General features: G+C 51.0%; 3 protein-coding genes across 14 annotated transcripts in view; 1 reads left to right on the top strand and 2 right to left on the bottom strand.

Annotated features, from left to right (window-relative positions):
• The window catches only part of GON4L (gon-4 like), a 72670-nt gene extending 61620 nt beyond the window's left edge, over positions 1-11050 (top strand). For 7 of the 10 annotated variants that reach the window (XM_025997269.2, XM_072733570.1, XM_072733568.1 and 4 more), the window contains 12 exons: positions 255-1904; positions 2523-2778; positions 3344-3528; positions 4452-4649; positions 5723-5866; positions 6407-6550; positions 6642-6761; positions 7777-7890; positions 8307-8517; positions 8941-9517; positions 9604-9706; positions 10077-11050. In XM_025997269.2, the coding sequence (XP_025853054.2) occupies positions 255-1904; positions 2523-2778; positions 3344-3528; positions 4452-4649; positions 5723-5866; positions 6407-6550; positions 6642-6761; positions 7777-7890; positions 8307-8517; positions 8941-9517; positions 9604-9706; positions 10077-10226 (3852 nt within the window). In that variant the 3' untranslated portion in view covers positions 10227-11050. The remainder of the gene's footprint in view (positions 1-254; positions 1905-2522; positions 2779-3343; positions 3529-4451; positions 4650-5722; positions 5867-6406; positions 6551-6641; positions 6762-7776; positions 7891-8306; positions 8518-8940; positions 9518-9603; positions 9707-10076) is intronic. The other 3 variants (XM_072733573.1, XM_072733572.1, XM_072733571.1) reach the window with 1 other exon arrangement.
• On the bottom strand, positions 10494-15209 carry MSTO1 (misato mitochondrial distribution and morphology regulator 1). 2 transcript variants are annotated; one of them, XM_025997272.2, is made up of 14 exons: positions 14226-15209; positions 14010-14145; positions 13745-13814; positions 13577-13655; positions 13270-13324; positions 13050-13188; positions 12774-12891; positions 12566-12700; positions 12304-12456; positions 11898-12029; positions 11641-11825; positions 11306-11410; positions 11108-11224; positions 10494-10866 (listed from the first exon to the last, which is right to left on the bottom strand). In XM_025997272.2, the coding sequence occupies exons 1-14, from the start codon at positions 14307-14309 to the stop codon at positions 10494-10496; spliced, it is 1881 nt and encodes a 626-aa protein (XP_025853057.1). In that variant the 5' UTR covers positions 14310-15209. The 2 variants fall into 2 exon arrangements, with proteins under 2 accessions (XP_025853057.1, XP_025853056.1); XM_025997271.2 differs by having other exon boundaries at positions 10543-10842; positions 11112-11224.
• Positions 15210-19836: 4627 nt separating this feature from the next.
• DAP3 (death associated protein 3) overlaps positions 19837-26929 on the bottom strand; it is a 36474-nt gene continuing 29381 nt past the window's right edge. Inside the window, exons 9-13 of one of the 2 annotated variants that reach the window (XM_025997266.2) lie at positions 26729-26887; positions 26129-26188; positions 25466-25555; positions 23140-23257; positions 19837-21287 (exon numbers count right to left, since the gene is read on the bottom strand). In XM_025997266.2, coding sequence (XP_025853051.1) covers positions 21274-21287; positions 23140-23257; positions 25466-25555; positions 26129-26188; positions 26729-26887 — 441 coding nt within the window. In that variant the 3' untranslated portion in view covers positions 19837-21273. Of the gene's footprint in view, positions 21288-22235; positions 22473-23139; positions 23258-25465; positions 25556-26128; positions 26189-26728; positions 26888-26929 lie in introns of those variants that run through there. The other variant, XM_025997265.2, reaches the window with a different exon arrangement.

The following is a 26929-nucleotide window of genomic DNA, read 5'->3' as shown; positions in this document are numbered from 1 at the left end:
CTTTGCCCTCCCCCCAGGTGACTCTGTAGCCTTTGGAAAAAAAAAATAGTAAAATGATAGTTTGCTAAAGGAAATTCAGACAGAGTGTATAATTGGAATGTAGTCTTGGTGAAATTTGATATCCTGCAGAAAAATCCTTCTTGAAAAGATTTTTTTTGAGACTGTCCTAGAAAGGTCCCTAAAAACCCAGGAAGCCTTGTTCTTTCTGCCAGATGCTGACATGTGCTGGATCAGTGTGTTCTTATTCTCAATAGGCCAGTCTGCCATCCATCCAGGAGGAACTTTGGCGCATAGCTGGCGGCGCCAGAGGGGTAGGAAATGTGACTGGAGCCGCTGAGGTCAGCTCAGAGCCCGGCCTGGGGAAAGGCCGCTCGGAATTGGGGAGTGACACTCCGTATCCACTGCTGTTGCCCAAGGGTGTGGTCCTGAAACTGAAGCCAGTTGCCAACTGTTTTTCCAGGAAGGCCTGGAGACAGAAGCGGCCAGCAGTCCTGAAGCCCCTGCTAATTAGACCCAGCCCCTCTCTCCAGCCCAGCTCCTCCACCTCTGGGAAAGCTCCTGCAAGGTCAGCCCAGTCAGAAGCGCCCCCTAGCAAGATGGTGGTCCGGATTCCTCCCATGATCCAGCCAGCCACCGTCCTTCAGACGGTGCCAGGTGTCCCTCCCCTGGGGGCCCCTGTGGGGGATGGTTTTGAGTCTCCAGCAACACTGCCTCCCACGCCCCATGAGGCCAGGACCAGCTTCCCTCTGTCTGAGCCCCAGCCTCTGCTCACCCCTGCCCCTGTGCCCAAGGTAATGTTGCCCTCACTTGCACCCTCTAAGTTTCGAAGGCCATGTGTAAAGCCGAGAGCCTCAAAGAGGAAGGGGGCCAAGGCCTCCCTCTGTCTGGAGCCAACCTCCCTCATCCACCCAGTTCCCGTCATCTTCACCGTACCCGCCACCACAGTTAAGGTCGTGAGCTTTGGCAGTGGCTGCAATGTGATCCAGCCTGTCAACGCAGCTGTGGCCCCAAGTTCTCAGACCATTCCCATCACCACCCTCTTGGTTAACCCTACGTCCTTCCCCTGCCCGTTGAACCAGCCCCTTGTGGCCTCCTCTCTCCCACCGTTCATTGTTTCCAGCAACTCTGTGAGTCTTCCTGTCCCATCCACCCCTGAAGATAAGGCCCAAGTGAATGCAGACATTGGTGGCCCTCTGGCTGAAGGGAAAAATGCCTTTCAAGGCCTAGAACCCAAATTAGAGCCCCAGGATTTCTCTCCTCTCTGTGCTCCTGTCTTCCCCAAAGAAGAGCACAGCCCAGGGCCACTGGCAGCAGATTGTGTGTGCCAGGAAGAGCTACCAGAGAACAGTGCCTGTGGCTGGACTCTTGTGAAGGCAGAGGACGAGAGGCAGGCTCTGCAACCACTGCCCCCGGGGGACGTGGAGGAAATGGTCAAGATGGAACCTAAGGACCCTGGGGAGGATGATGCCAGTGGGTCCCTGGGGCAGGACGGCTGTGAGGACATCAGAGAGGAATGTGCTGTGGGCTTGGATGCTGGCTTCCCAGGTGAGGAGCTGAGCGGTCCTAGGGAGCGGAGGGGACAGCTGGCTGTCCAGCAGGAGGAAGAGAGGAGTGAGCCAGCCGGAGCTTCTTCAGCTGCCCGGGAGCCTCGGGACGAGGGAGACTCAGGGGACATGAGCAAAGGGTCTCTGGAGATGGCTTCCTCCTGTGCTGACCATGAGGTAACACGCGGCAGCCCCCTAGGGCAGTCTGAGGCTTGTGGCAGCACTGACGGCCAGGTGGTGGAGACCCCAGCTGGCCCGGAGGAGGAGGAGGAGGAGGACTTTGATGACCTTACCGCAGATGAGGAGGAGGAGCTGTCATCCGCCTCTGAGGAGTCCGTGCTGTCTGTCCCAGAGCTCCAGGTGAGCGCTGCCAACCTTCTCAAACGCTATGGCAAGCTGCTCACGCTTTTGGCCACCTGCTCGCTTGCTTCATATAGTCCTCCTGTCATGTGTGTTTGTGGGACATAGTTTGATGGGAGGTTGAGATGAGAAGAGGTAGCAGGTAAGCTTTTACTGAGGTGTTATGTCTGACTCATTTAAAGGTTAGATTGCATCACCATGCACAGTTTAAATTCCTGAACACATAGATCCTATGTGGGCCAAGGAACCCATCTTCAGGGTAGAAGGTGACCTTTCAAAAGGCATCTCCCAGGGATCCCTGGGTGGCGCAGCGGTTCGGCGCCTGCCTTTGGCCCAGGGCGCGATCCTGGAGACCCGGGATCGAATCCCACATCGGGCTCCCGGTGCATGGAGCCTGCTTCTCCCTCTGCCTGTGTCTCTGCGCCTCTCTCTCTCTCTCTGTGACTATCATAAAAAAACAAAAACAAAAACAAAAGGCATCTCCCAACCCCTACTGGGGTTGCTACTGGGCCGCCAGTCCGGCTCTCCCTGTGTCCCGACTCTATGTTGGGCCCTGGTGGCCGCACCTATGGCCTTGGCGAGCCAATGCTACCCTGGGGACACTCCTGGGCTTTGCAGGAAACCATGGAGAAGCTGACCTGGTTGGCCTCTGAGAGGCGTGCAGGCCAGGAGGGCGAGTCTGAGGAGGAGAACTCTCAGGAAGAGAACTCTGAGCCTGAGGAAGAAGAGGAAGAAGAGGCAGAGGGAATGGAAAGCCTGCAGAAGGAGGACGAAATGGCAGATGAAGCCATTGAGGATCCCACCGAGAAGCCGCCAGCCCCCTTTGCCTCGCCCAGGACCGCTCCGGAAGCCGAGGCCAGCAGCACCCCGCCAGGTGAGTGGCAAGCCTGATGTGAGGGCCGGGGCCCAGCTGGCCCCCTTTCCATATGTTGTGCCGAGTGGCTGGTCGAAAACCACGTGTGAGTTATTAGAGGCCATCCTCTGGACCTCCCCCGAGCATGTTTGTCTGGAGCCTTTTCAGAGAAGCATGCTCAGACGTTGCAGATACAACTCTTAGCAGCTGCTAGGTTTGTATAGGTTTGTTCAAGTGTGTATGCTGCTCCTCCATCCGTCACTCAGGAGGCTAAGAGCTACGTTTTTTCACTGTTCTCACCCAGCCTAGTCCCTTGAGAGCCCAGCATAAGACCAGACTCACTCTCAAGACCCCTTTTCTCCGTATGCGGTAGCAGAGAGCTCCTTACTGTCCTGGGGAATGTGGCTATGCCAGCTCTGCACAGGCTGGCCTGACACGCAGTCGTGCCTTTGTACGTTCCCACTAGCCTTTCTTGTAAGGCAGTCTGAGACAACGAGTGGTATTTGGTTGGGGTGGGTGTGTGTTGCAGGCGGGAGGAGTGGGGTTGTGGGGCAAGAGCCACAATCTTTTTCCCATGTTTTCCCAGGAGAGAGTGGCAGAGCTGCTGGGAAGGGCCGGGGCAGTCAGCGAGCGCGTGGCAAGCGGGGAAGTCGGGCCCGTGCCAGCAAGGACACATCCAAGCTGCTGCTGTTATATGACGAGGACATTCTCGAGCGGGACCCACTCAGGGAGCAGAAGGATTTGGCCTTTGCTCAGGCTTATCTGACCAGGGTAGGCAGGTGCTGCTTCCTCTTGCTGCCCGTCAGTCCAAATACTGCTGCTTCTCCTTCCAGGGACCAGTTTTTAAAACAAAGTATGATTTTCGGGCTGTGCAGCTTGTATGCCTCTGCCTTTGCTTCCTGGAATTACCATCAGATCTGCGTGAGAGCGCTTCCAGGACACAGGCTTAGCCGTACGCGGCTTGTTAAACCCTGAGCATTACCCCTCCATTGTTTAGAAAGTGGGAAACTGGGACTCCACCATCGTCAGTGAGAGGGATGACATCAGTGGGTTAGCTAATGAGGGCCTTTCCCAAGCCCTCGGCTTAACAAGAGAGAATGTTGGTGCACTGGCCAGAGTGGACCTCAAGGAACCACCTTGGTCTTCAGAGACGTGACCCCATCCTTGCTAGGCAGTTGTCTTGGGCAACTGCCTTATTCTTTTGAATGGAACCATCTGGTTCCTCTGTTCCTCTCCATCCAGATGGGCTATCTGCAGTGATAGTCATACCTTTTTCTCATCTGCTGACATTTTGCTAATATTACTAATGTACGCATTGTTTACCCTCGTGATACCATGTGGAGCTATATGTACAGAGCACTCCTTGTCTGCTTCAAGTGTGGTGAAGTCAGGAAGGAGAGGTTAGTTTAGGGCTGTGAGCTAGAGAAAAGCTTGGTTGGTTTTGCTTGGTTTTTTGGGGAGGGCCCTGGTCCCTGGAGAATCAAGGCTTTTCAGATGCCCACCACTGGAAACAGAGCTGTGCCTTGCTCATTGCTCTGTGTCTTCCATGAATGGATTGTAGGAGCTGCCAGAGGAGTAGCCCCTGAAGGATGATTCTTGGAGCTCTGCATGGTGACTCCTTCTCGGTTAGTACTGCTGTTTTCTTGTTGGGGCCCACAGATGGAGTACTGATGCTAGACCGTCTTCCTGCATAGGTACGGGAAGCCCTGCAACACATCCCTGGGAAGTATGAGGACTTCCTTCAGGTCATCTATGAATTTGAGTCCAGTACTCAGAGGCAGACAGCTGTGGATCTCTACAAAAGCCTGCAGGTCCTGCTCCAGGACTGGCCCCAGCTGCTGAAGGACTTTGCGGCTTTCCTGTTGCCTGAGCAGGCTCTGGCCTGTGGATTAGTAAGTGGATGCGTGAACATGGCACCCTGGGGGCATTGCTGGGGCAGGAGATGGGACAGAGTAGTATTGACCATCGCTGTCCCTGTCTGTCCCTGTGCCAGCCCAGGGTCGTAAGAGCCCCCTTGTTTTCAAGGGGTGATCTTCCCACCCCCTCCACTCCCCTTTTCTTTATATGTACAAGGCGGTGGTACCTTTGGTTGCCAGTGAAGACCGTAGGTAAATGTTGTGCCCTGTGCTCCTCCCTGTTGTAGAGCAGGTGTTCATTCCCACAGATACTTTGTGCTTAGAGTGAGTCAGGTAGCGTTCTCTGTCCTAGGAATACAGTAATTACAAAAGTACAACATCCTTGCCTTCATGGAGCTTCCATCCTCTTGGGGAAAGTCAGGTGATAAACAGTAAAATATATAAATGTATGTAAGGATTATATAGTAGATATGACCAGTAAAACATGTATCATGCTTTTGAGTGGTGATGCTTTCTAGAAAAATACATGATGAAAGGAGAGTAGAGAGCTGCAGGTGGAATGGGTCAGGGGTGGGGCCTGGCAGTTTTATTTTCTATGTGGTTGTCTGGGATGGCCGCTGTATATGGTAACACTTGAAACGTTGAGAGAGTGTCTACATGTGAGGGAGACCTCAATAGTTATGAGTTTCTTGTCATGATTGACACAGGAACGCAGGGGGGGATTCTTTTGCTAGTCTTGAGGCAGTGATGTGGTCAGTCCTGGGGTGGTGACATACACCCTGGTGGTGCTCTCTCCTCATGAGGAGCAGCATACATGTGAACATTCTTTATTGACTATGAAGTGCCCCACAAGCTTGGAGTGTCTGACTTCATAGTCCGTGAGATACTCCCATCTCTGGAATCTGTCGTTCCCATCCTAGGTGTTATGGGTTGGTAGTCCCTACAGCCTGAGGGCATAGATGCCCGAGTCCTAAACATGATCTGATGGTTATAAACTTGAGCCCCGTCAGCTTCCTTCCCAGCCCAACACTCTTGTCTCCTGTGCATAGAGCCCTCCAGGCCCCTCTAGCTGTGCACATGACCCTCTTGCCTTCTTTCCACTGTGGTAGTTTGAGGAGCAGCAGGCTTTTGAGAAGAGTCGCAAGTTTCTTCGGCAGCTGGAGATTTGCTTTGCAGAGAACCCCTCACACCACCAGAAGATCATCAAGGTCCTCCAGAGCTGTGCGGACTGCCTGCCCCAGGAGATCACAGAGGTGCTACTTCCCATCCTGCTGCCTTTCGTTTGGCACCAATGCCTTAGGCACACCCCTGACTGACCCCATGTTCTCTTGCTTATGGGGTGGAAGGGATGGAGAAGGCGAGGATTTTTCAGGCTTTCCTGAAGCATCAACCCCTGGAACGGGTTGTGCTTGTGCCCTGAAAGCAGAGACTGACTGATCTTCACAGCTCAGAAAGGCCATTAGTGCCCAGGTTGGGTAGTTCAGGGGAGGAGGTGATGGGGCCTGGGAGGGACTTGGCTCCTCACTCTGCTCGGGTTCCTGCCTGAGCTGGAGCTCAGGAGGGCAGGGTACAGAGGGTGTCCTCATCAGGGATCAAACCTATTCTCAGTGCCCCTCTGGTGTAGGCACGTGAGCGGAGAGGGAAAGTCGACAGATTTCTTATCTGTCAGAGAGGCTTCTTTGCGTCCCTCAGTTGACTAGGAGAGCAGACCATGGAAGGGTCTGGGATTGGTTTGGGATGGCAGCCTGGAGAGGCCCTGGAGACCTCATCTTTCCTCTGATCACTCTCCCCAGCTCAAGACACAGATGTGGCAGCTTCTCAAGGGCCACGATCACTTGCAGGATGAGTTCTCTGTCTTCTTTGATCATCTGCGCCCAGCAGCCAGCCGGATGGGTGACTTTGAAGAGATCAATTGGACTGAGGAGAAGGAGTATGAGGTACAGGCCTCGAGGCTGCAGTGGGGCTGGGGAGCAGGAAGGCCACATGTAGGCCTGTTCAGGGTCTGTGCTGAGTGATACTCCTCCCCAGTTTGATGGCTTTGAAGAAGTGGCACTGCCTGATGTGGAAGAGGAAGAGGAGCCCCCCAAGATACCCACAGCCTCAAAGAGCAAAAGACGTAAAGAGATTGGGGTCCAAAATCATGACAAGGTACCAGGTTGTTTGGCATTTTCTGTTTGTCTTGAACCAGGCCTTGAGTTCGTGAGTGGAAGTGGTGCGCGGCCTCTGGGCTCCGAGGCAGAGGTGAAGCAGGGACCAGGGGTCAGGCTGCAAAGCCCACGGGGGTTGGAGGAGCGAGGAGGGGCCACCCTGTGAGGAGGAGGTGTCCACCTCTGCTCTCTAGCACAGAACTGTTTCTCTTGTCCTTGAGTCTTGGCTCCTTCCCTTCCGTTCATGTGAAGAAATAATAGAACCAAGTGTCCACACTTGAACAGTACTGGTAACAGGTACCAGGTGCCTGTACCTCTTGGAGGTATTGAACTTGGATCATTCCCTCAGGTCTCATGGCAGGCCCACAAAGAGATTGCTTGTGTTTGGCTTTTATAGGAGAGGAGAGGGAAGTGCAAGGCGAAGTTGTTGCCAGTGTCTCATATTTAAGTGGCAATGCTAGGGTTCGAACTCATTGTCCTCTGCTGCTAAGAATGTGTGTCCTTTCCTCTTCCTTGGGGAAAACTGCTTCTTAGCCAGCTGGATGACCTTGGGTGACTTACTGAGTCTCTGTCTCAGCCTCATCATTGTCAGCGGGGTAATAACCGTACCAGCATCTAGGGTGACTGACAGAGATGTCCTGGGGAAGCCTCCACATGTACAAGGGGGTTGGCAGAGGGGCAGAGCTCCAGGTGCAGGGACGTGGGAGCAAAGGCAGCGAGTCAGGAGAGCACTCCTGTGCTGGAGCTCTCCAAGACTCTGCCTTAGATTGTATTTGATGTCAGTATTTCTTGAAACATCTTGGCAACTGGGATAGGTCAGTCCTTTGAGTCATTGAAGCATTGTTCCAGGGATTTCTAACAGGCTGTGATTGAGTTTCCCCCAGCCATATGAAGCGCTGAGTGTCATGAAGGAGAAAGGGTGACGGTCAGTGAAGGCTGCCTGGCCAGCCTGCAGCTCAGCTTCCTCTATTGGTACCAAAACGCTCAGCAGCTAACCAAGCCCAGGTATCTCCTAGGAGGCTGAGTGGCCAGACAGTGCCAAGGACTGTGCCTGTTCCTGTCATGAAGGAGGCCCTGATTCCAGGCTGAAGAAGAGCAAGAGAAGAAGCTGTAGCCACTGTGGCAGCAGGGTGAGCAGGGGTGGTAATCGGCAGTACACGTGTGCACATTTGCATACGCAGGACAAATAGAATCTTTAAAAAGTATGTAATGGGTTTTGTTTTTTGAAGATAATCCTGTGGGTTAGGTTTTTGAAATGGGAAAAAAACGACTTCAAATATTTATTTCTCAGATTTTTTTTTTTCTCATTTCTTTCTCATGAAATAAACTTGTTTCAAGAAAACACCCTTAAAGTAATGCCGGTTCTCTAGGGTAGGTTTGTTTGGCAGCAAAAATACAGTCCTTGGTAGAGGAATGTAGATGGAAACCCCTTTAAAATCGTTGGTTGACTTGCAAAACATCATGGCAGAACTTCTGCCTTTGCTCAGCCAGCCTCCTAAGAAAAAGGCAGTCAGGACTTCCTTTACCAAGAAGGCCATCTCTGCAGGTCTGTGACAGCAAATCCTACAAGAGCAAGGAGCCCCATGAGCTGGTGGGCAGCAGTCCCCACCGGGAGGCCAGCCCTGGGCCTGGTGCTAAGGAAGCTGGGCAAGGCAAGGATCTGCTGGAGGGGGAAGCCCTCGAGGATCGAGAAGGCCAGGAGGCGTCCCAGGACAGGCCTGGCAAAGGTGCTGGACAGGGAGAGACACCTGTTCCAGGTGAGTGCGCTGCCTGCCAGCCTAGCCTCCGTCCATCTATTTATGCCTTGTTCTTACATGCTTCCAGCAGGAATGTCGCTGAGCCAGGATAAATAAGTCTTTGGCTGATGGACTGCCCTTTCCTTTACTAACAAGCAATAGGGCATCCTCTTGAATGTCCTCTGGCAGAACTAGCAGTGCTACAGTGCCAGCGGGATAAGTGTGTTCTCCCCCTGCCCTCCAGACCCCCTGGACCTGCACCCTGCCCACCCGGCCTTGTGTCTCTTGTATCAGTGACTTTAGCCCCTGCCCTCACCTCAGTCTTTGATTTGAAGCCAGGGCTTTGTCACTGCAGCACCCCTGCACAACCCCGTGGTAACTCGTAGTCCTAGGTATGTTTTGACCCTGTCTATACCCTTAGATCTTTATTTTCTTCCCAAGCAGGATTGGCAGTGGGGAGCACTTCACTGTCCCCTCAAGAAGTGACTTCTACAGCCCAGCCCACCCTGGCTGGCCCACCGCCCTGCTCACCAGAGAGTGTTAAGCTCTCCTCCAGTACTGAAAGCATGCTCTGCACCATTAGGAGAAACCAGGCCGGTCCTGAGGTCCTCTCCTGCCCTCAGGCATCCCCCAGACTTCAGAATGAGGGGAAGGAACAGGAGGCACTGGGCGAGCCACAGGCTTCCATGCCGACATGGGATGCCTCGGAAACCGAGAGATGGACCAGAGACTCAGGGAGAAGCCTGGTGCCTGAGATCTCAGATGCTCCAGAGAGTTGCTTGCTGTTGGGCAGAGCTGGGGTGAGGACAGCAAACAGGAGGTCCCCTGTTTGTGAATCTTCATCAGGAATTGACACTTCAGCGACTTCTTGCAAAGCCTCTAGGGGAAGCTCAGCTAAAGATGGTGAGATCCAGGGCAAGGGCCCCGTGGGAGAACAGCCCCTGAAGGCCACAGAAGCTACAGTGTGTGCCAACAACAGCAAGGTCAGCTCCACTGGGGAAAAGGTGGTCCTGTGGACAAGGTAGGTGGGGAGGGATGACGTGTATAAACTGTGTGGAACACATCCCTGTTCCTTATCTGGGACTAATCATGGTACATGGGTTCCAGGGAAGCTGACCGCGTGATTCTCACTATGTGTCAGGAGAAAGGAGCACAGCCACAGACTTTCAGCAGCATCTCCCAGCAGCTGGGAAATAAGACCCCTACTGAGGTAAGTGGTAGAGCCCTGCTAGAGCTCCAGGCCCCAGGGGGATCTAGGACAGGGCCTGGCATGGAGGACAGGGTGGCCAACTAGGAGACATGCCCCGGAGGCCCCGAAGAGGGGCTTGACTCATCAGGGTTAGTAGCGCTTCTAGAAGAGAAAGGGCATTGGATTTTGAGGTAGACGTCCAACAGATTCCATTCTAGTTTTGTTTTTAGGAGTGGTATAATTTGGGGCCAAACATTAAGCCTCTTGCCTTGAATTCCCTTATCTGGGAGGAGGATGCAGCCCTCACCGCCTCACTGTGTGGAACATGTGACTGTATTCATGTCAGCCTGCAGTGCTTAATACATGTGAAAATGTCCTGTTGTTGTGCTAGGTTTCCCACCGTTTCCGAGAACTTATGCAGCTCTTCCACACGGCCTGTGAGGCCAGCTCAGAGGAGGAGGATGATGCCACCAGTACGAGCAACACAGACCAGCTGTCTGACCACGGAGACCTTCTGTCTGAGGAGGAGTTGGATGGGTGACTGGGAGCACAGGGGTGTCGTTTGCACTCGCTACCCTCACCGGCCCCCCAAAAGAGGGCACTTGTATTTTGCTGGGACATCCTTGAGCTCAGGACGCAGAGCTGGAAGAGCAGAGGCTGAGGACAAGGACGCGGGCAGACCAGGGTTGGATGGCAGCATGGGCTTACACGTGGCTCCGGGTCTCCAAAAGCTGCGTGTGTACAGCAGTGGGGAGAGTAGGGCTTGTCTCCTTTTCTACCATTTTTCCCTTGGTCCCATGGCGCATATTTATTGTTCTGTGACCTGGTCACAGTGTTTGTAAAGGAGCACACACCCATGCTGGTGTAACTGGGCCCGGAACACTGAGCTCCTGCAGCCACAGTGTTTATTATAAACCAGGTCTTTCCTCTGCTGGGAAAATCTTAGTTTGTGAGGCTGTCTACACCCTGGTAGCACTGGGCCAGACTGCCCAGCTCCTGCAGCGCCTCCTCCAGGTCCCCCTGCTCCAGTCCAGCATCCATGAAGCTGGCCCAGCGCCGCACGTCCAGTTTGCCAAGGTCTCGAGCCAAATCTCCCAGGGTCCGACTCAAGGTGGATGACGAGCAGAGGGCCCCAAGCACTGGGATGCTCTCCACAGCTGTGAAGGGAGAGAAAGGGGAGCCTGCCAGTGGTTTTCCTCACTCAGGCTCTGCTGTGCAGACGGGGAGGTCTGGGCGAACCGCAGGCCTGGCTGGGGCGTGAGCTCAGTGCACACTCTGTGCTGGCCCCTTGGCAGGCTGGTGCTCTGGAGGAGGGCCACTACCTTCAGGAGCCATCGGGTAAATAAAGGGATGTTTACCTGTGCATTTCAGTGCTTTCTTCTAGCAGGCACTGAGTGAAACCTGTCTGTTCCCTTCGCCCACCTACCTGCCCCAGATGGTGGGCCATCCAGAACCAAACCGTGCCGGCTGAGGCTTGGGGAGAAAAGGCAGGGGTATGGAGGAGTCACCTGGCAGGGTGTCAGCAGCAGGTGGGCAGAGCTGTGGGGATGAGGGTAGCAGCTGAGTGAGAAGTTGAGGAAAGTCTAAGGTGTGGGCAGGGAGAGCCAGTGTCACACTGACCTCCTGACCCGAGGCTGCTGCTGCTGTAAATACTGAGCCAGGACATCCTCCCCGGCGGTGCAGGCATGGAGCGGCGAAGGCAGAGGTGTCCCCGGGACGAGCTGACTGCAGAACAAAGCCAAAACTGCCTTTAAGTCCATGGCAGTGTGGACATGGAATTGGGGGTTCTTCCCTTCTCAGGCTGTCAGCCCAAGTGGGATGCTGAGGGTCTCTTTTTTCTTTTAATGTGGGGCAAAGGGAGGAAGAGGCAGTACTACTAGGAGTCCCGAGGTGTGAGGAGGGAAAGGATCTGAGTCACAAGTCTGACAAGGGCTCCTAAGAACACCCATCCTCACCTGGTGTGGTATGCTCTGTCTACACCCCTCAGCACCACTGACTGGGCAAAGCAGCAGGTTCCAGAAGGATCCCCACATGCAGACAGTGGGGTCCACGCTGCGGCTCCTCCAAGCTGCACCAGGGCATCGGGAAGGGACTGGCCTGGGACCAAGGGGAAGGGGATGGTTGCTGCTGCTGTCACCACCTAAAGGTAAAGGAGAGATCAAGTAACTGAGCTCTTTCTCAGCTCCAGCCCGGCCTTCCCAAATCTCCACACCTTTTTCCCAGAGAAGTTTAGCGTATCAGCCAGATGAACCATGGAAACTGGCGAGGACTGTAGGCGGTAAGGAACCGTGAGTGTGTCCAGGGCTGTAGCCAGGATGGCACCACAGTGGAAGGGCAGAGCAGCCTATAAAGAAGATACCAGCAAGGGTACTTAGCTTTCGGGTCTGGTAAGCAGAGTGTGGAAGCAGAATGAACACGGCAGAGAGGTCCAGATGCCCTGGGACAAAGCAAGGCTATGTTTGGCCCGAGGCCGGACATGCAGAAGACAGTGTGCTGCATTGTGGATGAGTCCAAACTGAGGCCTTGAGACTAGGGCTGCTAACTGGTGCAGTGGCCGGTCGGGGGTCAGGGAGGGTACTGTCTCTACCTGCGGTGTGAACAAAAGCCTCGAGCCTTACATCATAACGTAGGTGAGGAAAAGTGACAGGTGGTTCAGGCCGCAGCCCCAGGCTCCCACCCAAGGACAGGGGGCAGACCAGAGAGCTGTGAGCAGACATGTGCACCAGGCCGAAGGCTGTGTTCAACAGACGATAGATGTTTTTCTGGGGCTCCTGAGGAAGAGAAGGGTTAATTTGTTTTCAGGAACTTTGTCCCTGGGCTGTCATTCTCTTTTGTTCCTCCCTGCCCCTGGAGACGGCCCTTCCCCCAGGTTCTACTCACTCCAAGACTGTACGGACCAGGGAGCAGACCCCAGGTGATTATTCCCCGCCCCGAATACTCGTCTTGTAGCAGCTCTGTGGCCTTGGCGCCAACCCCAGAGAAGCCATTGTGTAGGTCACAGAGGATCTGGAAGCCCTGAAAGGAGACGAGTGATGGAGGACAGGACAGCAAGAGGTTTCTGCCCGTGTCCACTGTGCCTACTGCTTACCTGCAGGTAGTCACATTCCTCCAGGTAAAAATGCAGTCTGTCTTCCAACTCTTCCAAGTACCTGGGTTCCTTCAGGATACTCTCGCCTTGGCCAAAAGCCTCTAGGCGACCTGCTTCCCTGCCAAGCATGAACACAACCTAGACTTGAGGGAACCCCGCCCTCACCCCCCTTCCCCATCCCATTTTCAGAGAGTGCAGGGAAGATGGCCTCAAGAGCCTCATCCTACACCCCTAGGGACCCAGTTTCCTGCTTCACAGCCTCTGGGGCTCCCATACCCATCATGGTTGTATTTCTGAATCATACAGATGCTCCGAGGATGAAGGTGGACGCTGAGGAAATCTGACCAGACTCTGATGCTTCCCTCTGTGGGGACACGTGGTTTGGGGGCTGTAGCTGTGGTGAATGGTGGGGGACCTGAGGGAAAAGCAAAGGAAAGTATCTTCCTGGGCTAGTTCTGTCCAGCTCCCCATCCCATGGCACCTAGTGAAGTCTCACCTTTGACACTGGGAATGGATTTGACCCTCCAGATACCATCACTACTCAGCACTCCCTGGGAGGGATGAGAAAAATCTGCGTTTAGTTGCAGCCAGTCCGGAAGCAAATGTTAATTTCCCTCATTTTGCTGGCCACACTGTACAACTTCCTTTTGTTCATGTACTCACACTATTTTAGGAAAAAAGTGCTTTTTCACAAAACGCCATTCTAAGCTCTTTAAGATTATCAAAATCCCCTTTTTTCTCTGCCCCCGTGGGGCACTCTAGTTACAGCACTGGGTTCAGAAGTTTAGGGCAGAGGCCCTCACCTCTGCACTCTGAAGGTCCTGGAGGTAGTAGGGGTTTTTGGGACAGAGTTCCTCTTTGTGTGTGGTGAGCTTTCCCTGCCTGAAAGAGAATGAGGGTTGGTTGACAGCGACTGTGTCCCCGATTCTGCGGCGTCCTGTGAACCTCGTCCTCCCCTGAATAGCACATACCATGCTATCGCCGCGTCCAGCTGTCTGTCGCTGTATAGGCCGCCTTCTTGTTTGAGGGAGCTCAGACTACCTGCACAACACGGGGCAGGCAGCGTTAGGTCGGGCCTGGCCGCACCCTCCTCGGGCACTGGGCTCTTCCAAGCGTTCTCGACTGAGCAGGAGGCGGAGGAAACCCTGGGCGCCGGCCTTCGGAACCCCGCTCAGCCTGGGGCGGCGGCGCCCTGCGAGGGCCTGGCCGCGCCGCCTCCAGTGTGGCTCTGCCTACCCTTTAGATCCATGAGGATGAGTCTGGGCGTGTAGGTCTCCTGGCCGTGCGGCGTCCGGCCGGCCCGGTACAGGACGTCGGGACTCAGCTCCCCCGGCGGCTCTTTGGCGTCGGTCGGAGCGCACAGCGCCGCATCCTGGGGTGGTACAGGGCAAGGCTGGCCTTAGCCGAGTTCGCGGGCTCGGCCCCGCGGGAGCGGCCGCCCGGAGGCCTCACCTGCTGGTTCCACCAGTGCGCTCCCACGAAGCCTGCGAAGTGGCCCAACTGCAGCGTGAGCACCTCCCGCACCCCGCCCGCCATGCCGCTCGGCTCCGCTGGGTCGCACGGACGCGGCCGGCGCGCTCGCCGCTCGGCGCCGATTGGCTCGTAGCCGTGTGGGCGGGGACTGAGGGTCGGAAGTCGCGGGGCGGGGCGTCGGGGGCGGGGCGGGGCGTCGGGGGGTGGGTGCGGTCTGCGGCTCTGCAGAGGCAGTTCTCGGCTCCCGGTTGCTGCGCGGCTTGTGGCCGCAGTTTCCTTCCTCCCTACCTGCTGCCGCTGGCCGACCGCGCCTCCGGAGACGCACCCCTGGCCCGAAGAGTAGGCGCCCCTGTTCCACGCGGGTCACAGCCCGCCTGGCTGGCTGGCACCATACGGGAACGAGGCGTCGTAGGCGGGCCTGGGCTGGGTTGTCGGAGAAACTCTTCCTCAGGCCAGCGCGTACCCCCAGCCTCTTCAGTGGCCTCGCTGTGCTGGGGCTCCGCCGACAAAGCCTCCGCTGATGGGGGGCCGGGGTCGCTTCGGCGTGCTCCCCCGAGCCTTCCCGTGCTCTGCACCTGTGCCCACGTCCCTGGGGCGTGCACCTGGAGTGGGCGGGGTGGGGAAGGGGTCCGGGAGCACCTGCGCTCGCCTCCCTGGGGTGAGCGCCTGGCGTGGACGGGGGTCGAGGGAAGGCTGTGCTGTGACTGGGTAAATACCACCAAACTGTCCCTTCAAACTCACTACCAGCGTAAACCACCACCAGCGTAGGGGAGTTTCAGTTGATGCACCGTAACCTTTAGAAATTGCCTTAGTCGGGATCCCTGGGTGGCGCAGCGGTTTAGCGCCTGCCTTTGGCCCAGGGCGCGATCCTGGAGACCCGGGATCGAGTCCCACGTCGGGCTCCCGGTGCATGGAGTCTGCTTCTCCCTCTGCCTGTGTCTCTGCCTCTCTCTCTGTGTGTGACTATCGTAAATAAATACGAAAAAAAAAATAAAAAAAAATTGCCTTAGTCACTGGTGTTCATTACTAACGAGGTTGAGAGCACCTTTTCATAAGTTTATGAGCCACTTGGATATCCTTTTATGGGTTTTTGTGTGTGTGTGTTTTAAAGATTTTATTCATGAGACACACACACACACACACACACACACACACACACACAGAAGCAGAAACATAGGCAGGGGGAGAAGCAGGCTCCATGCAGGGAGCCCAATGTGGGATTAGATCCCAGAACCCCGGGATCACACCCTGGGCCAAAGGAAGACGCTCAACCGCTGAGCCACCCAGGTGTCCCAAGGATATCCTTTTTTGAAGTGCATGTTTGAGTTCCCTGGCCATGTGTCTTTCGGGTTGTCTCCTTGATTTGTAGGAGTAAGTTATTCAGGATATACAAGCTTTGTTGGTTATGTGTTGAAAATACCTACTCTTACTCTGGTTGTTTTTTCCTTTCCTTAAAGGGAGTTTTTAGAACAGAATTTTGTCTTTTGTCTTTTTATTTTTTTTAAAGATCTTATTTATTTATTCATGAGAGACAGAGAGGCAGAGACACCAGCAGAGGGAGAAGCAGGCTCCCTGCAGGGAACCCAATGTGGAATTCGGTCCAGAACCCTAGGATCATGACCTGAGCGGAAGGCAGAAGCTCAGCCACTGAGCCACCCAGGCGTCCCTATTTTGTCTTTTTAAATACAGTCACATTTATGGACCTTTTCAAATATTACTAATGCTGTTGGCTCTTGATCCTTTTCTGTTGGTCTGTTACAGTTTCACAGGATGTTTAAACACCATGTTTTAAAAAGTGTCTTAGAGTCCCAAGGAGACTTAAAAAAGGGGGAAGGTGTTAGAGGTGACAGAAGAATAGCAGCTAATAAATGTAGAAGGAATGATAGAATTTATTTTTTCAAAAGATTTTAATTATTCATGACACAGAGAGAGAGGCAGAGACACAGGCAGAGGGAGAAGCAGGCTCCCTTCCAGGAGCCCAATGTGGGACTGGATTCCAGGAATCCAGGATCACGCCCTGGGCTGAAGGTAGATGCCCAACCGCCGAGCCACCCAGGTGTCTCGGGAAGGCCAGAATTTAGATTGCAGCCATCAATTAAAGAATTAATTTAGATGGCCATCATCAGTGGATGTTAAAACCTTTGGGTGATAATTTATCAAAAAATGGGATGGTTTCAGGATTTCAAAGTAACACTTTATTTGTTAAGTACATTGAGAAAAGGTTATGTTTACAATGATGGATGCCAGAATTAACCAAGTGATCCAATTTAGCATCACCATGAATGAAACAAACGACAATGATGTCAAGTGTAGTAGATAGAAAGCATTAACTGTCTGCTGTGCTTGTCAAAAGTATTTAACCTGTATCTGAAGGGAACAATTCAACAAATCCATAATGTGGGATAACTGAAATAACTGGCCTGGCGTTTTTAAAAATGTCAACAGAAAAACCAGAGGGTCTACTGAAACTAACAGGACACTAAAGAGATTTCAGTGTAAATGTGTTGTATAGACTTTGGTTGAATGTGGATTAGTGTGGAGGTGCAGTGGGGCAGCCACGAAGTTGGGATAACTGGAAAAAATGAAAAATAGAGCACATTAAAAAAAAAAAAAAAAAGAGCATGGGACACCTGGGTGGCTCAGCGGTTGACTGCCTTTAGCTTGGGGCGTGATCCTGGAGTCCCGGGATGGAGTCCTGAGTCAGGCTCCCTGCATGGAGCCTGCTTCTCCCTCTGCCTGTGTCTCTTGTGAATAAATAAAATCATAAAAAACAAACAAACAAAAAACCAAAAAAACAAAAAACCCCACCATATTAGAGAACATTATACTGACGGGTTACTTTGGTGTGTTAGTGATATGCTGGGTATGTAGAATATTGTATTCCTAGGAGAAATGTGATAAAAGAATTGTCTGCAATTTACTTTCAAATGGTGACATAAATCTGTAGAAAGCTAAAGCTAGTGTGACAAAATTTAACAATTGAGTGAAGGTTATATGGGATTCCTTTGTACTGCTTTCTGCATTCCTATAGGTTTGACAGTTTCCAAAATAGTGTAAAAGGTGAGAGACACGTCTATTCTGGGCTCTTTTATGTCCACATATAATTTAGAATTAGTTTGTCAAGTCGCAAAGAAAAATTAAAAAATCTCTAGGTATCGTGATTGGGAAAGCATTGCATCTCTGTAGATCGGTTTGGGGAGAACTGACACCTTTATGGTAGTAGTTTTTTTTTTTTCTTTTCTAGTTTCTGTCCTACCATTTATTGAGATCTTTAAGTTTTCTCCAATAGTTTATAGTTTTATCTATAAACATCATACACATATCTTGTTACATTATGTTTTTTTATAGTTTTGTTGCTATTGTAAGTGAAATCTTTAAAATTTTTATTTTCTATTGTTATGGAGAAATGCAGCAGATGTGTAGACTGACATATCCAGTGACACTGCTATGCTCATATAGTAGTTTTAATAATTTATCTGTAGACTCTTGGATTTCTACACCAGCATTTCCACAAATAATAATGTATTTGTCCCTCTCCAAAGCTTTTTTTTTTTTTATAAAGATGTTTATTTATTCATGAGAGACACAGAGTGAGGCAGAGACATAGGCAGAGGGAGAAGCAGGCTCCCTTTGGGACTCGATTCCAGGACCCCGGGATCATGCCCTGAGCTGAAGGCACATGCTCAACCACTGAGCCACCCAGGTCTCCCACCTTTATCATTTTTTAAAAAAGATTTATTTACTTATTCGTGAGAGACACAGAGAGAAACAGGCAGAGACACAGGCAGAGAGAAGCAGGCTCCATACAGGGAGCCCAATGTGGGACTCGATCCCAAGTCTCCAGGATCACACCCTGGGCTGAAGGCAGCACTAAACCGCTAAGCCACCTGAGCTGCCCCCCACCTTTATCATTTCTGATGTTGCTCATTTCAAAGGTAAAAAGTTTTTACTTTTTTTTTTGAATATTCTCACCAGAGTTTTTTAAAAATCAACTTTAATAGTATTTTTAAATATATTTATTTGAGGTAGAGAGCATGAGTGGTAAGAAAGGCAGAGGGAGAAGCAGATTCCCTGCTGAGGAGCCCGATGCAGGACTTGGTCCCAGGACCCCAGGATCATGACCTGAGCTGAAGGCAGATGCTTCACCAATGGGGCCACTCAGGTACCCCCAATTTTATTTTTTTAAAAAAAGCTTTTATTTATTCATGAGAGACACACAGAGAGAGGCAAAGACACAGGCAGAGGGAGAAAGCAAGCTCCCCACAGGGAGCCCAATGTGGGACTGGATCCAGTACCCTAGGATCACACCCTGGGCAAAGGCAGACATTCAACCACTGAGCCACCCAGGTGCCCCTACCCCCAATTTTAATAGTATTTTTAGAGAACCAAATTTTTAGGTTTTGAGTTTAGTATTTTCATAATCATTTAGTTTGAATTACTTTCTCATTTCCATTCTGATTTTCTTCTCAGAAGAGTATTTCTTGATATCCAAACATAAGGGATTTTCTGTGCATGTATTTGGAATTGAGTTTTGGCTTAAATTACAGTGGGGTCAGAGAATACCATTCATGATTTAAGCTCTTTGAAGTTTGGTGACATGGCCCACCCAGTGAGAGTCAAGTTTTGAATACCTATTCAGGTAGGGATAGGTGTGCTTTAAAAGAATGTATATTCAGAAGTGTTTTGGTTTAATTTAAAAAAATCCTTTCACTGACAAGTTTGTTAATTATGCTACTAGAATATCTGTTCTGATTGGCTGTCATCTATGAGTTACTAAAGTATATTCCTACCACCATGGTTTATTTTTCCTTATATTTTGTCAGTTTTTATTTTCTTAGGTTAGTTTATTAGGGCATACTACTTTGTAATAGTTTTATCTTTCTGATGACCCTTCTATCATTTTAAAATATCCCTCTTCTCTCTAAAAATGCTGGGTTTTTTTTTTAAAGATTTATTTTTATTTATTTATGATAGTCACAGAGAGAGAGAGGCAGAGACACAGGCAGAGGGAGAAGCAGGCTCCATGCACCGGGAGCCGGACATGGGATTCGATCCCGGGTCTCCAGGATCGTGCCCTGGGCCAAAGGCAGGCGCTAAACCGCTGCGCCACCCAGGGATCCCAAAATGCTGGGTTTTTAAAAAGGATTTTATTTATTCATGAGCGAGAGAGAGAGAGAGAGAGAGAGAGAGAGAGACAGAGAAGCAGGCTCCCCTGGGACTCAGTCCCAGGACCCCAGGATCACGACCTGCACCAAAGGCAGAAGCTCAACCGCTGAGCCACCCAGGTGTCCCAAAATGCTGTTTTATCTTATTGTCTACTTTTCTTGGTAATAATACAGATGAACCAGCTTTTCTTTGGTGTTTGAATAGTATATATTTTTTGACTTTTTACTTGCAAGTTTGGATTTGTGTCTTGAAGACTGCATACACCAGCAGCAAACACCAGAGTGGCATCACCCATGCAAGTGCCTCATCAGGGAAATAAATGCCTGTGAGGGACCTGGAGAGGAGCCCAATGGGCCCTAGGGAGCTGTGAGAGCCCAGTGAGGGTGTGACTTGCGAATGAAGGGAAGGAACAAGTCGGACACAGTTTTACATAGAGTTGTGCATTCATTTACCAAAGTTCAGTCTGAAAACTTTTTCATCATCCTCCAGAATCCTCCAATGATTACAGCTGAACCCCGTTCCCCCCAACACCAGGCAGCCATTCACCATTTCTTCCTGTATGGATTTGCACTTTCTGGACATAATCCTCCCACATGTGGTCTTTTGTGTGGGAGTCTCTGAGTTCCGTGTCAGAGGCTCCCCGTGTGGTAGCAGTTACTAATACGTGCTCTGTTCTGGTTACCTGCTTACAAATAATGGGTATTTGGGTTATTCCCACCACTGAGCAGTCATGAATCATGTTGCTGTGCCTCATGCTGCTTGAACACACATCTTTGCATGGACACATTTTCATTTCTCCAGGGTAAACACCTGGGGGTTGAGTTGCTTATGTGCTAACTCCATGTTTAACATTTTTAGGAACTGCCAGATTGTTTTCTAAAGTGGAAACGTGTTAGAAAATTTGTATTTCCATTGTATATTTATACTGGCTAAGTGTGATGGTTCCTGTATCTCAGAGCCTCCCTGTGTAATTTCAGCCGTCTCGGTGGGTGTACCCTGGCCACTCAATGATCTGGATTCGCATTTTCCTGTTGCTAGTGATGCAGAGCAACTTCTCATAAGCTTGTCCGGGATGTCTGTTCAAATTGTTTACCAAGTTTTATTTTTTTTTTATTTTTATTTTTTTTTATGATAGTCACACAGAGAGAGAGAGAGCGGCAGAGACACAGGCAGAGGAAGAAGCAGGCTCCATGCACCGGGAGCCCGACGTGGGATTCGATCCAGGGTCTCCCGGATCACGCCCTGGGCCAAAGGCAGGCGCCAAACCGATGCACCACCCAGGGATCCCTGTTTACCAAGTTTTAAACTGTGTTTTCTTATTAATGAGTAATAGTCCTTTATATATTCTGATATATACATGAATTTGCAGATATTTTCCCCCAGCCTGTAGCTTTTTTTTTTTTAAAGATTTTATTTATTTGAGAGAAAGAGCATGCACAAGCAGGGGGGAAGGGCAAAGGGAGAAGCAGACTCCCTGCTGAGCAGGGAGCCTGACATGGGGCCCCTGGGTGGCTCAGTTGGTGAAGTGTCTGCCTTTGGTTCAGGTCATAATCTCAGGGTCCTAGGAGGGAACCCCGAGTTGGGCTCCCTGCTCAGGAGGGTCTCCTTCTCCCTCTCCCTCAGCCCCTCCCCCTGCTCGTGCTCTTTCTCTCTCTTGAAGAAAAGCTTTTAAAAAAATTTAAAAATGCCTATTTTTTTATGTGGACTGTTATCCCTAGAACTAGTAACAGAAGTTGCTTCTAGGAGAGGAGGAAAAGAAAGGAGGCTGGTTTCCATGACATGTTTTTCTGTGGTTTGGATGCAGCAGAAACAGGAATAAAGGCAAATGGAATCCACTGAATGACTTGGGCTGGAGGTCAACTCAAGTGGGTGGTCCTGTGAAAGAACACAAGGGGGCAGGAGGGATGTGGGTAGAGAGCAGTGAGGATGGAGAGGACGAGGGGCTTTGACTCCCACAGAGATGAACCTGAGGCCCTGGCCATCCACTGAGGGAGGCATGTGAGTCGGGTGGCAGGTGGCACGGGATGGGGTAAGGGCATCAGGCCTCCCAGGGCTGGGGGAACAGGCTTTGTAGAGCAGGGTTCAGGACCCAGGCCAGTAGACCTGACAAAGGACTGGGTCTGGGAGAAGGTCGGGTTCAGAGATGGAGCCCTCAAGGATGGTGAGGTGTGGGGGAAGCTAGCTCTCTGGTCAAAATTCTGACCCCATCCAGATGGTCTCCCTTGTGGCCAGTGTTCAGAGAAAGTCAAGTCCTAATGGTCATGACTACTTAGTACCGCCCATGTGTGAGGCACTTTCCACACGGTGATTCAGTGCTCACGATATGCCCCTGAAGTTTGGCGTCATTACTGATGCCTGTTAGGACAGGTGGAACCAGCAGGACACGGGCCCTGCGACGGTTTGGATGAGGCAGCAGGGCTTGAACTTGGCTGTCCTATGACGTGGGTGGGGCAGAGGATTCAACTCCCTGAAACTGCTGGGAGTCATTATTTTCCCAAATCTCCCAAAGCTGGCACACATATCTGTGTGAGGGAGAGGCTCCTGCCTCCTGTGGGTGTGTAGCAGGCGTGTGGGGCCAAGTCCCTGGGCCTGGCGGGAAGGGGCACAGACCTAGGCAGCATGGAGAGGCCATCGGCGGGTGTGTCCGGGTGCCAGAGGGGGAACTGAAGGGGTGAATGTCAGTCTCCTCACCTGAATAAAGTCTAGAACTAGTGGAAGTTTCTGCAGAATCTGGTCTCTTCACACCCCTTACACACAGAACGTCAGAGAAATTCAATTTGGTCAACTGAAGCCTTTTTCCATTTTATAAGCCTGATACAACACTTTTAAGAAAGATAATTTATTTTAGGGAAAAATCCATAATTATCTAACATGAAAAACCCCAGCTAATGAACTAGTTTTAGGAACAGGAGGGCATCTCCTGGCTGCTCTGGTCACTCTTCAGTGAAGGCTGGGAGCAGATGTGCGCAGTGACCTAAAGGTAGGCGCAGAGCCGCTCCAGCTGCCCAGGGTTGGCGTCACTCAGGAACAGCAGCTCTTTCTTCCCTTCCTCCGTATGAGCTGGTGGGCAGGGGGGAGGAGGGGGGAAGGACAGCTGGCAGTGCTCTCTGCAGCATGGTGTCACCCAGAAACATCTGTGTGGAGGCTCCGTGATCCAGATCATGTTGGAATGCAATGACCACTCCTAAGAGACCTCACTTCTAGTTGTCTCCGAAAACTATTATTTTTCCTGTCTTTATTCCTCTAGTCTGGCATCTCTGTCTCCCACTGTTCCAAGAACATCTTCTGGACTTTTGGACTTTGTCAAATGCCAACTCTCTGCATTGTGCCTCCCAAACCTCCAAATGCTACAGCTGCTTTATACTCTCCCCTCTATTCTTGGAATAACCTCCTCGTTGGCAGCCAGTCCTCTCTTACCCTGCAACAGAACCACCTTCTTGCCTCCTCCACACACCCAGAGCTGAGGCTGCTCTGCTGCTGGCAAGCTGCCCACACACAGCTGGGTAGTAGCACGAGCATCTTACTCTAGACCAACTAGTGAGATCTTGGGAAGAGAAGTATGTGCTGTTGTGTAAATTAAACCTTAACCACCCCACTCCCTGCCTTTCCTACTGTCTAATTGGCCAGAGAGGCGGCCAGATAAAGGGAGAAGACAAACAAGAATTGTAGGCTGTTGCTGTGGGAAGGAGAGCACAAAGCCCCGACAGGGAAAAATTTTATAACCCACCTTTCTCATGTTGAAGCCACTTGTTCTCCAAATAATACTGGATACAACTTTCAAACTCCTTTGGGTTATAGTTGGAGACCAGGATGGGAATAAAGGGATCCAGGGCATCAAATCCTTCCTGGAGAAGGAAGAGTAGCCACTTAGTACGGAGTCAGCAGAGAGAGAGACTGGACATAAATGCTTGCAGGGAAGGTCCTGCTTTCCTTCTCTGCTTCTCACTGAGGCTCTGCATAGGGCAGCTGGCTGCTGTCGTTCATGGCCATGCACCTGCATTTGTAAAAGACACCATCCTGCTGGGGGCCACCACCTGTCTGAGTGTGTCTCTACGTATATAATTTATTTTATTTAAAAAAATTTTTTTTTACAGGTCTGACTTTAGTAGCCAACAACCACTTAAGATACTTTGATAAACTCAAAAACTAGAAAATTAACAAGGGTGGGGATAAAGATCCACTAAATGGAATGAAAACTGAAACAAATGAATCAAAGTGTATTTCAAATTTCAAATAACACCTAAGGAGGGAAGCCAGCCTGAGTTCACTTCTGAACAGGGCCCCTGGACAAAGAACGACCCTGTCCAGGAGGACAAAAAGCACACCAAGCAAATACTGAGCCCCAGTCTGCAGTGTCCTATTCACAGAGTAAAGTGTTGGCGGCCATGGAAGTGCTGTCATTGTGAGCTTGGGCCGCGCCAGCAGGGAGACACCACGCAGGTGGTGACTGGTGGAGACCCAGGAGGGGGCAGAAGGTGAGTCTGCGACGCTGGCTGGTATCGATGTGAGCTCACCGGTTTTCCACAAAGACAGAGAAACGGACAGAGGTGTGTGGGTGTGTACATGGAGACACATACGTGTGAACATGGCACATACCCATGTATGTGTGCAGCATGACTAGGATGGGTACCTATTGTCAGACTCAAAGGCCTAGAAGTGATACTCCAGCAGCATAAATATACTGAACACTCACGTCTTGGGATCTAAAAGCCAGCCCATGCTTAAGAGTTGGGGGATTTGGTTCTACCTCTTGAAGAGCATATTTTAAACTTTTTTTTTTTTTTTTTTAGTAGGCTCCACACCCAATGCGGACCTTGAACTCATGACCCTGAGATCAAGAGTCACACACTCTACTGACTGAGCTGGCCAGGCGCTCCCCAGGCCTTGGATCTGAATACTCTTCTCTACAATGAACTGGGGCTGCTTGGAGGAGTGGTTGATTCTAGGACAGCACATGGAAAGGATAAGACGAGTGTGGAACATATATATTCCTTCCCCAAAAGTAAAGTAGGGTCTCAAGAATGATGGGGGCATATGAGAAGGATACAGAAGCCAGTTTGAAGGGGCATCTGCTGGCCAAATCTGGGATAATTTAAGCACCAAAATAATGATAGCAGAAGTTTAGAACTAATTAAAGAGGAGTCTACATGTCCATACTGAAACAAATGTGTCAGGGGAAAATAAGTTCTTGCCAGAAATCCAGCTGACACATGTAGAAGACATGAAGGAGCTAGAAGATACCATTTTGCAAGTATCACACCTGAGTTTAGGGAAGAATCACAAGTGGATGCTCAAACCAGAAGGTAAAGTGTGAGGAGTAATGGGACAGTGACACAACCTCAAAGCCTATCTCCATGAGGAGCTTATTCATTACAGAAGGCAGACTGTCAGTCTCCTGAGGAGAAACCAGATGGATGGCACCTGGACCAGGTGTCCGAAGTTCATTCTAGCAGCTGCCAGGAGAGATGGGTTTCAGAGGTGCCTCAAGGACACACGGCATCACATCTAACATCACGTGCTCAGGAGAAAACACTCACAAAGCCACCCATGACTGGCACGTACTCTTCCAATACAGAAATATTAAGGTTGTAAAGACTAAGACTGAGGTGCTGTCCCAGACTGAAGGAGACTGAAGAATCAGGACAGTCGACTGTGACAATCAATCCGGGACTTTCTGTCTTTGGGAAGGGTATTGGGACAGCTGGCAAGATCGCAGTAAGTCCTAAAGATGAGCTAACAGAATTATACCAATGATAGTTTCCTGATAATTATGCTGCGGTTGTATATTTAGGACATCTCTGATTAAGGAAATACACGTTATTTAGAAATAGGCATCATGTCTCCGATTACTGTTACATAATTCAGGGGAAAAAGTAGATGCAGAAGAATAAAGCCAATATGGAAAAGTGTTAACACTTTAGGAATCTGGGTGAAGTCATACAGGAATACGATTTTTCTTCAAGCCTGTAATTTCGTTAAAAACAAAACAAAACAAAACAAAACCCTCTTCAGACAGAGTGACTAAGGGGAACCAGATTTTCTGATGATCATACCTTTCCCAGCAGCTCCTGGGGCAGATAGGCCCTCCTTGGCTTAAAGAGAGACCCAGTCTGGCTCAGCGTCAACACAATGGCGCCTCCGTGCTGAAAGAGAGGACACAGGCCAAATGAGGAAAGAGTGGAGAAGATAAAAAAATGCTTTTAATCATCTGTAGATTTTTAGTACAGGTAAATGGCAACTGAACAGGTTCTTAGTTCTGCATTTGGCTCTGGACCACAAACTGCTACATGATCTCACGTTTATCAAAATCTTTTCCAAAGTTAAGACATAAAAACACTCTGAACAACTGCCAAGTAAAATTGTGCCAATATTTAAATACAATGAGTTTTTTCCCAACAGGTGGAAAGATTAGAGACCAAATGCATAAACTTTAAAGATTTTATTTATTTATTGGCAGGGGGAGTGAAAGCAGGGGGAGGGGCAGAGGGAAAGAGAAGCAGACTCCTCGCTGAGCAGGGAGCCCAATGTGGGGCTCGATCCCAGGACCCTGAGATCATGACCTGAGCTGAAGGCAGACGCTTCACCAACTGAGTCCCCCCAGGCGCCCCTAAATACATAGACTTTAACTCCTAGCAGTTATGGGAATTAGAAGAGACAGAAGAGCTTTCTTCCCTAAACTCAGAGACTGACGAGTAGTGAGCATCCTGTGTACTCACCCAGTCGTTTCTCACCATCTTCCTCAGGCTGCACACGAGCGCCAGCTCCTCGGGGGCTATCTGCACGCCGCCAGTGTGAGGACAGGGGATAGATGTCAGGACGAGCTCCCCCTGGACACTCTCCTGGCACCAACTAGAACGTTCTCATAAACCCAGCAACCGATGGCATAGCCTCTGAGAGGAAGGGGCTGCCAGCCCTGGACCCCTCTGCCCTCTGCCCAGTTTCTGATGAAAACCAGTCACCGAGGGAGAACACCCCCAACCCAAAGCTGCTGTCTTCTGCTCAGAGGTAGGTGGCTTGGGTGCCACAATACAGAAAACAGTCACCTAGCCCCGTTCTGAAAATAGAGGGGCAAGAGAAATGGACAAACACAGGTTTCTCTGTGGGGGTTGGTTTCCAAATCCCTGCCTTGGTTTTCATGGTATTCGGGGGGGGGGCTTCCGCAGCCCCCTCGGCCCCGGGTGCCATCTTCACCCTCCATCTCAATCCACATACTCTCAAGGCAAGAAAATCTAGCGCATGGGCTATAAGGCTATGTCCAGCCGCCACACACGCCGGCGCCAGAGGTCAGAGTGACAAGACAGACTGGGTTTTCCTACCAGGCTCTTATCTTCCCTCTTCAGCGAGGTCCTTCCCCAGAGAGCATTGACTCCGTCCACCGCCACCAACAGACGGAACGCACCCAAACAACTCTGATTCTTGAGCTCCTTGAGGACAATCCCAACTGCATCTGTGGCATTCCTCACCCGCGTCAGGCCCTGCAGGGAAGAGAGGCAGAGGCCTGCAGCCCAGAAGAGGCC

The sequence above is a fragment of the Vulpes vulpes genome, chromosome 13, assembly GCF_048418805.1.
Source record: "Vulpes vulpes isolate BD-2025 chromosome 13, VulVul3, whole genome shotgun sequence".
NCBI lineage: Eukaryota > Metazoa > Chordata > Mammalia > Carnivora > Canidae > Vulpes > Vulpes vulpes.
Note: the sequence above shows the minus strand (reverse complement) of the source record. Positions and strands in the feature narration are given on the sequence as shown.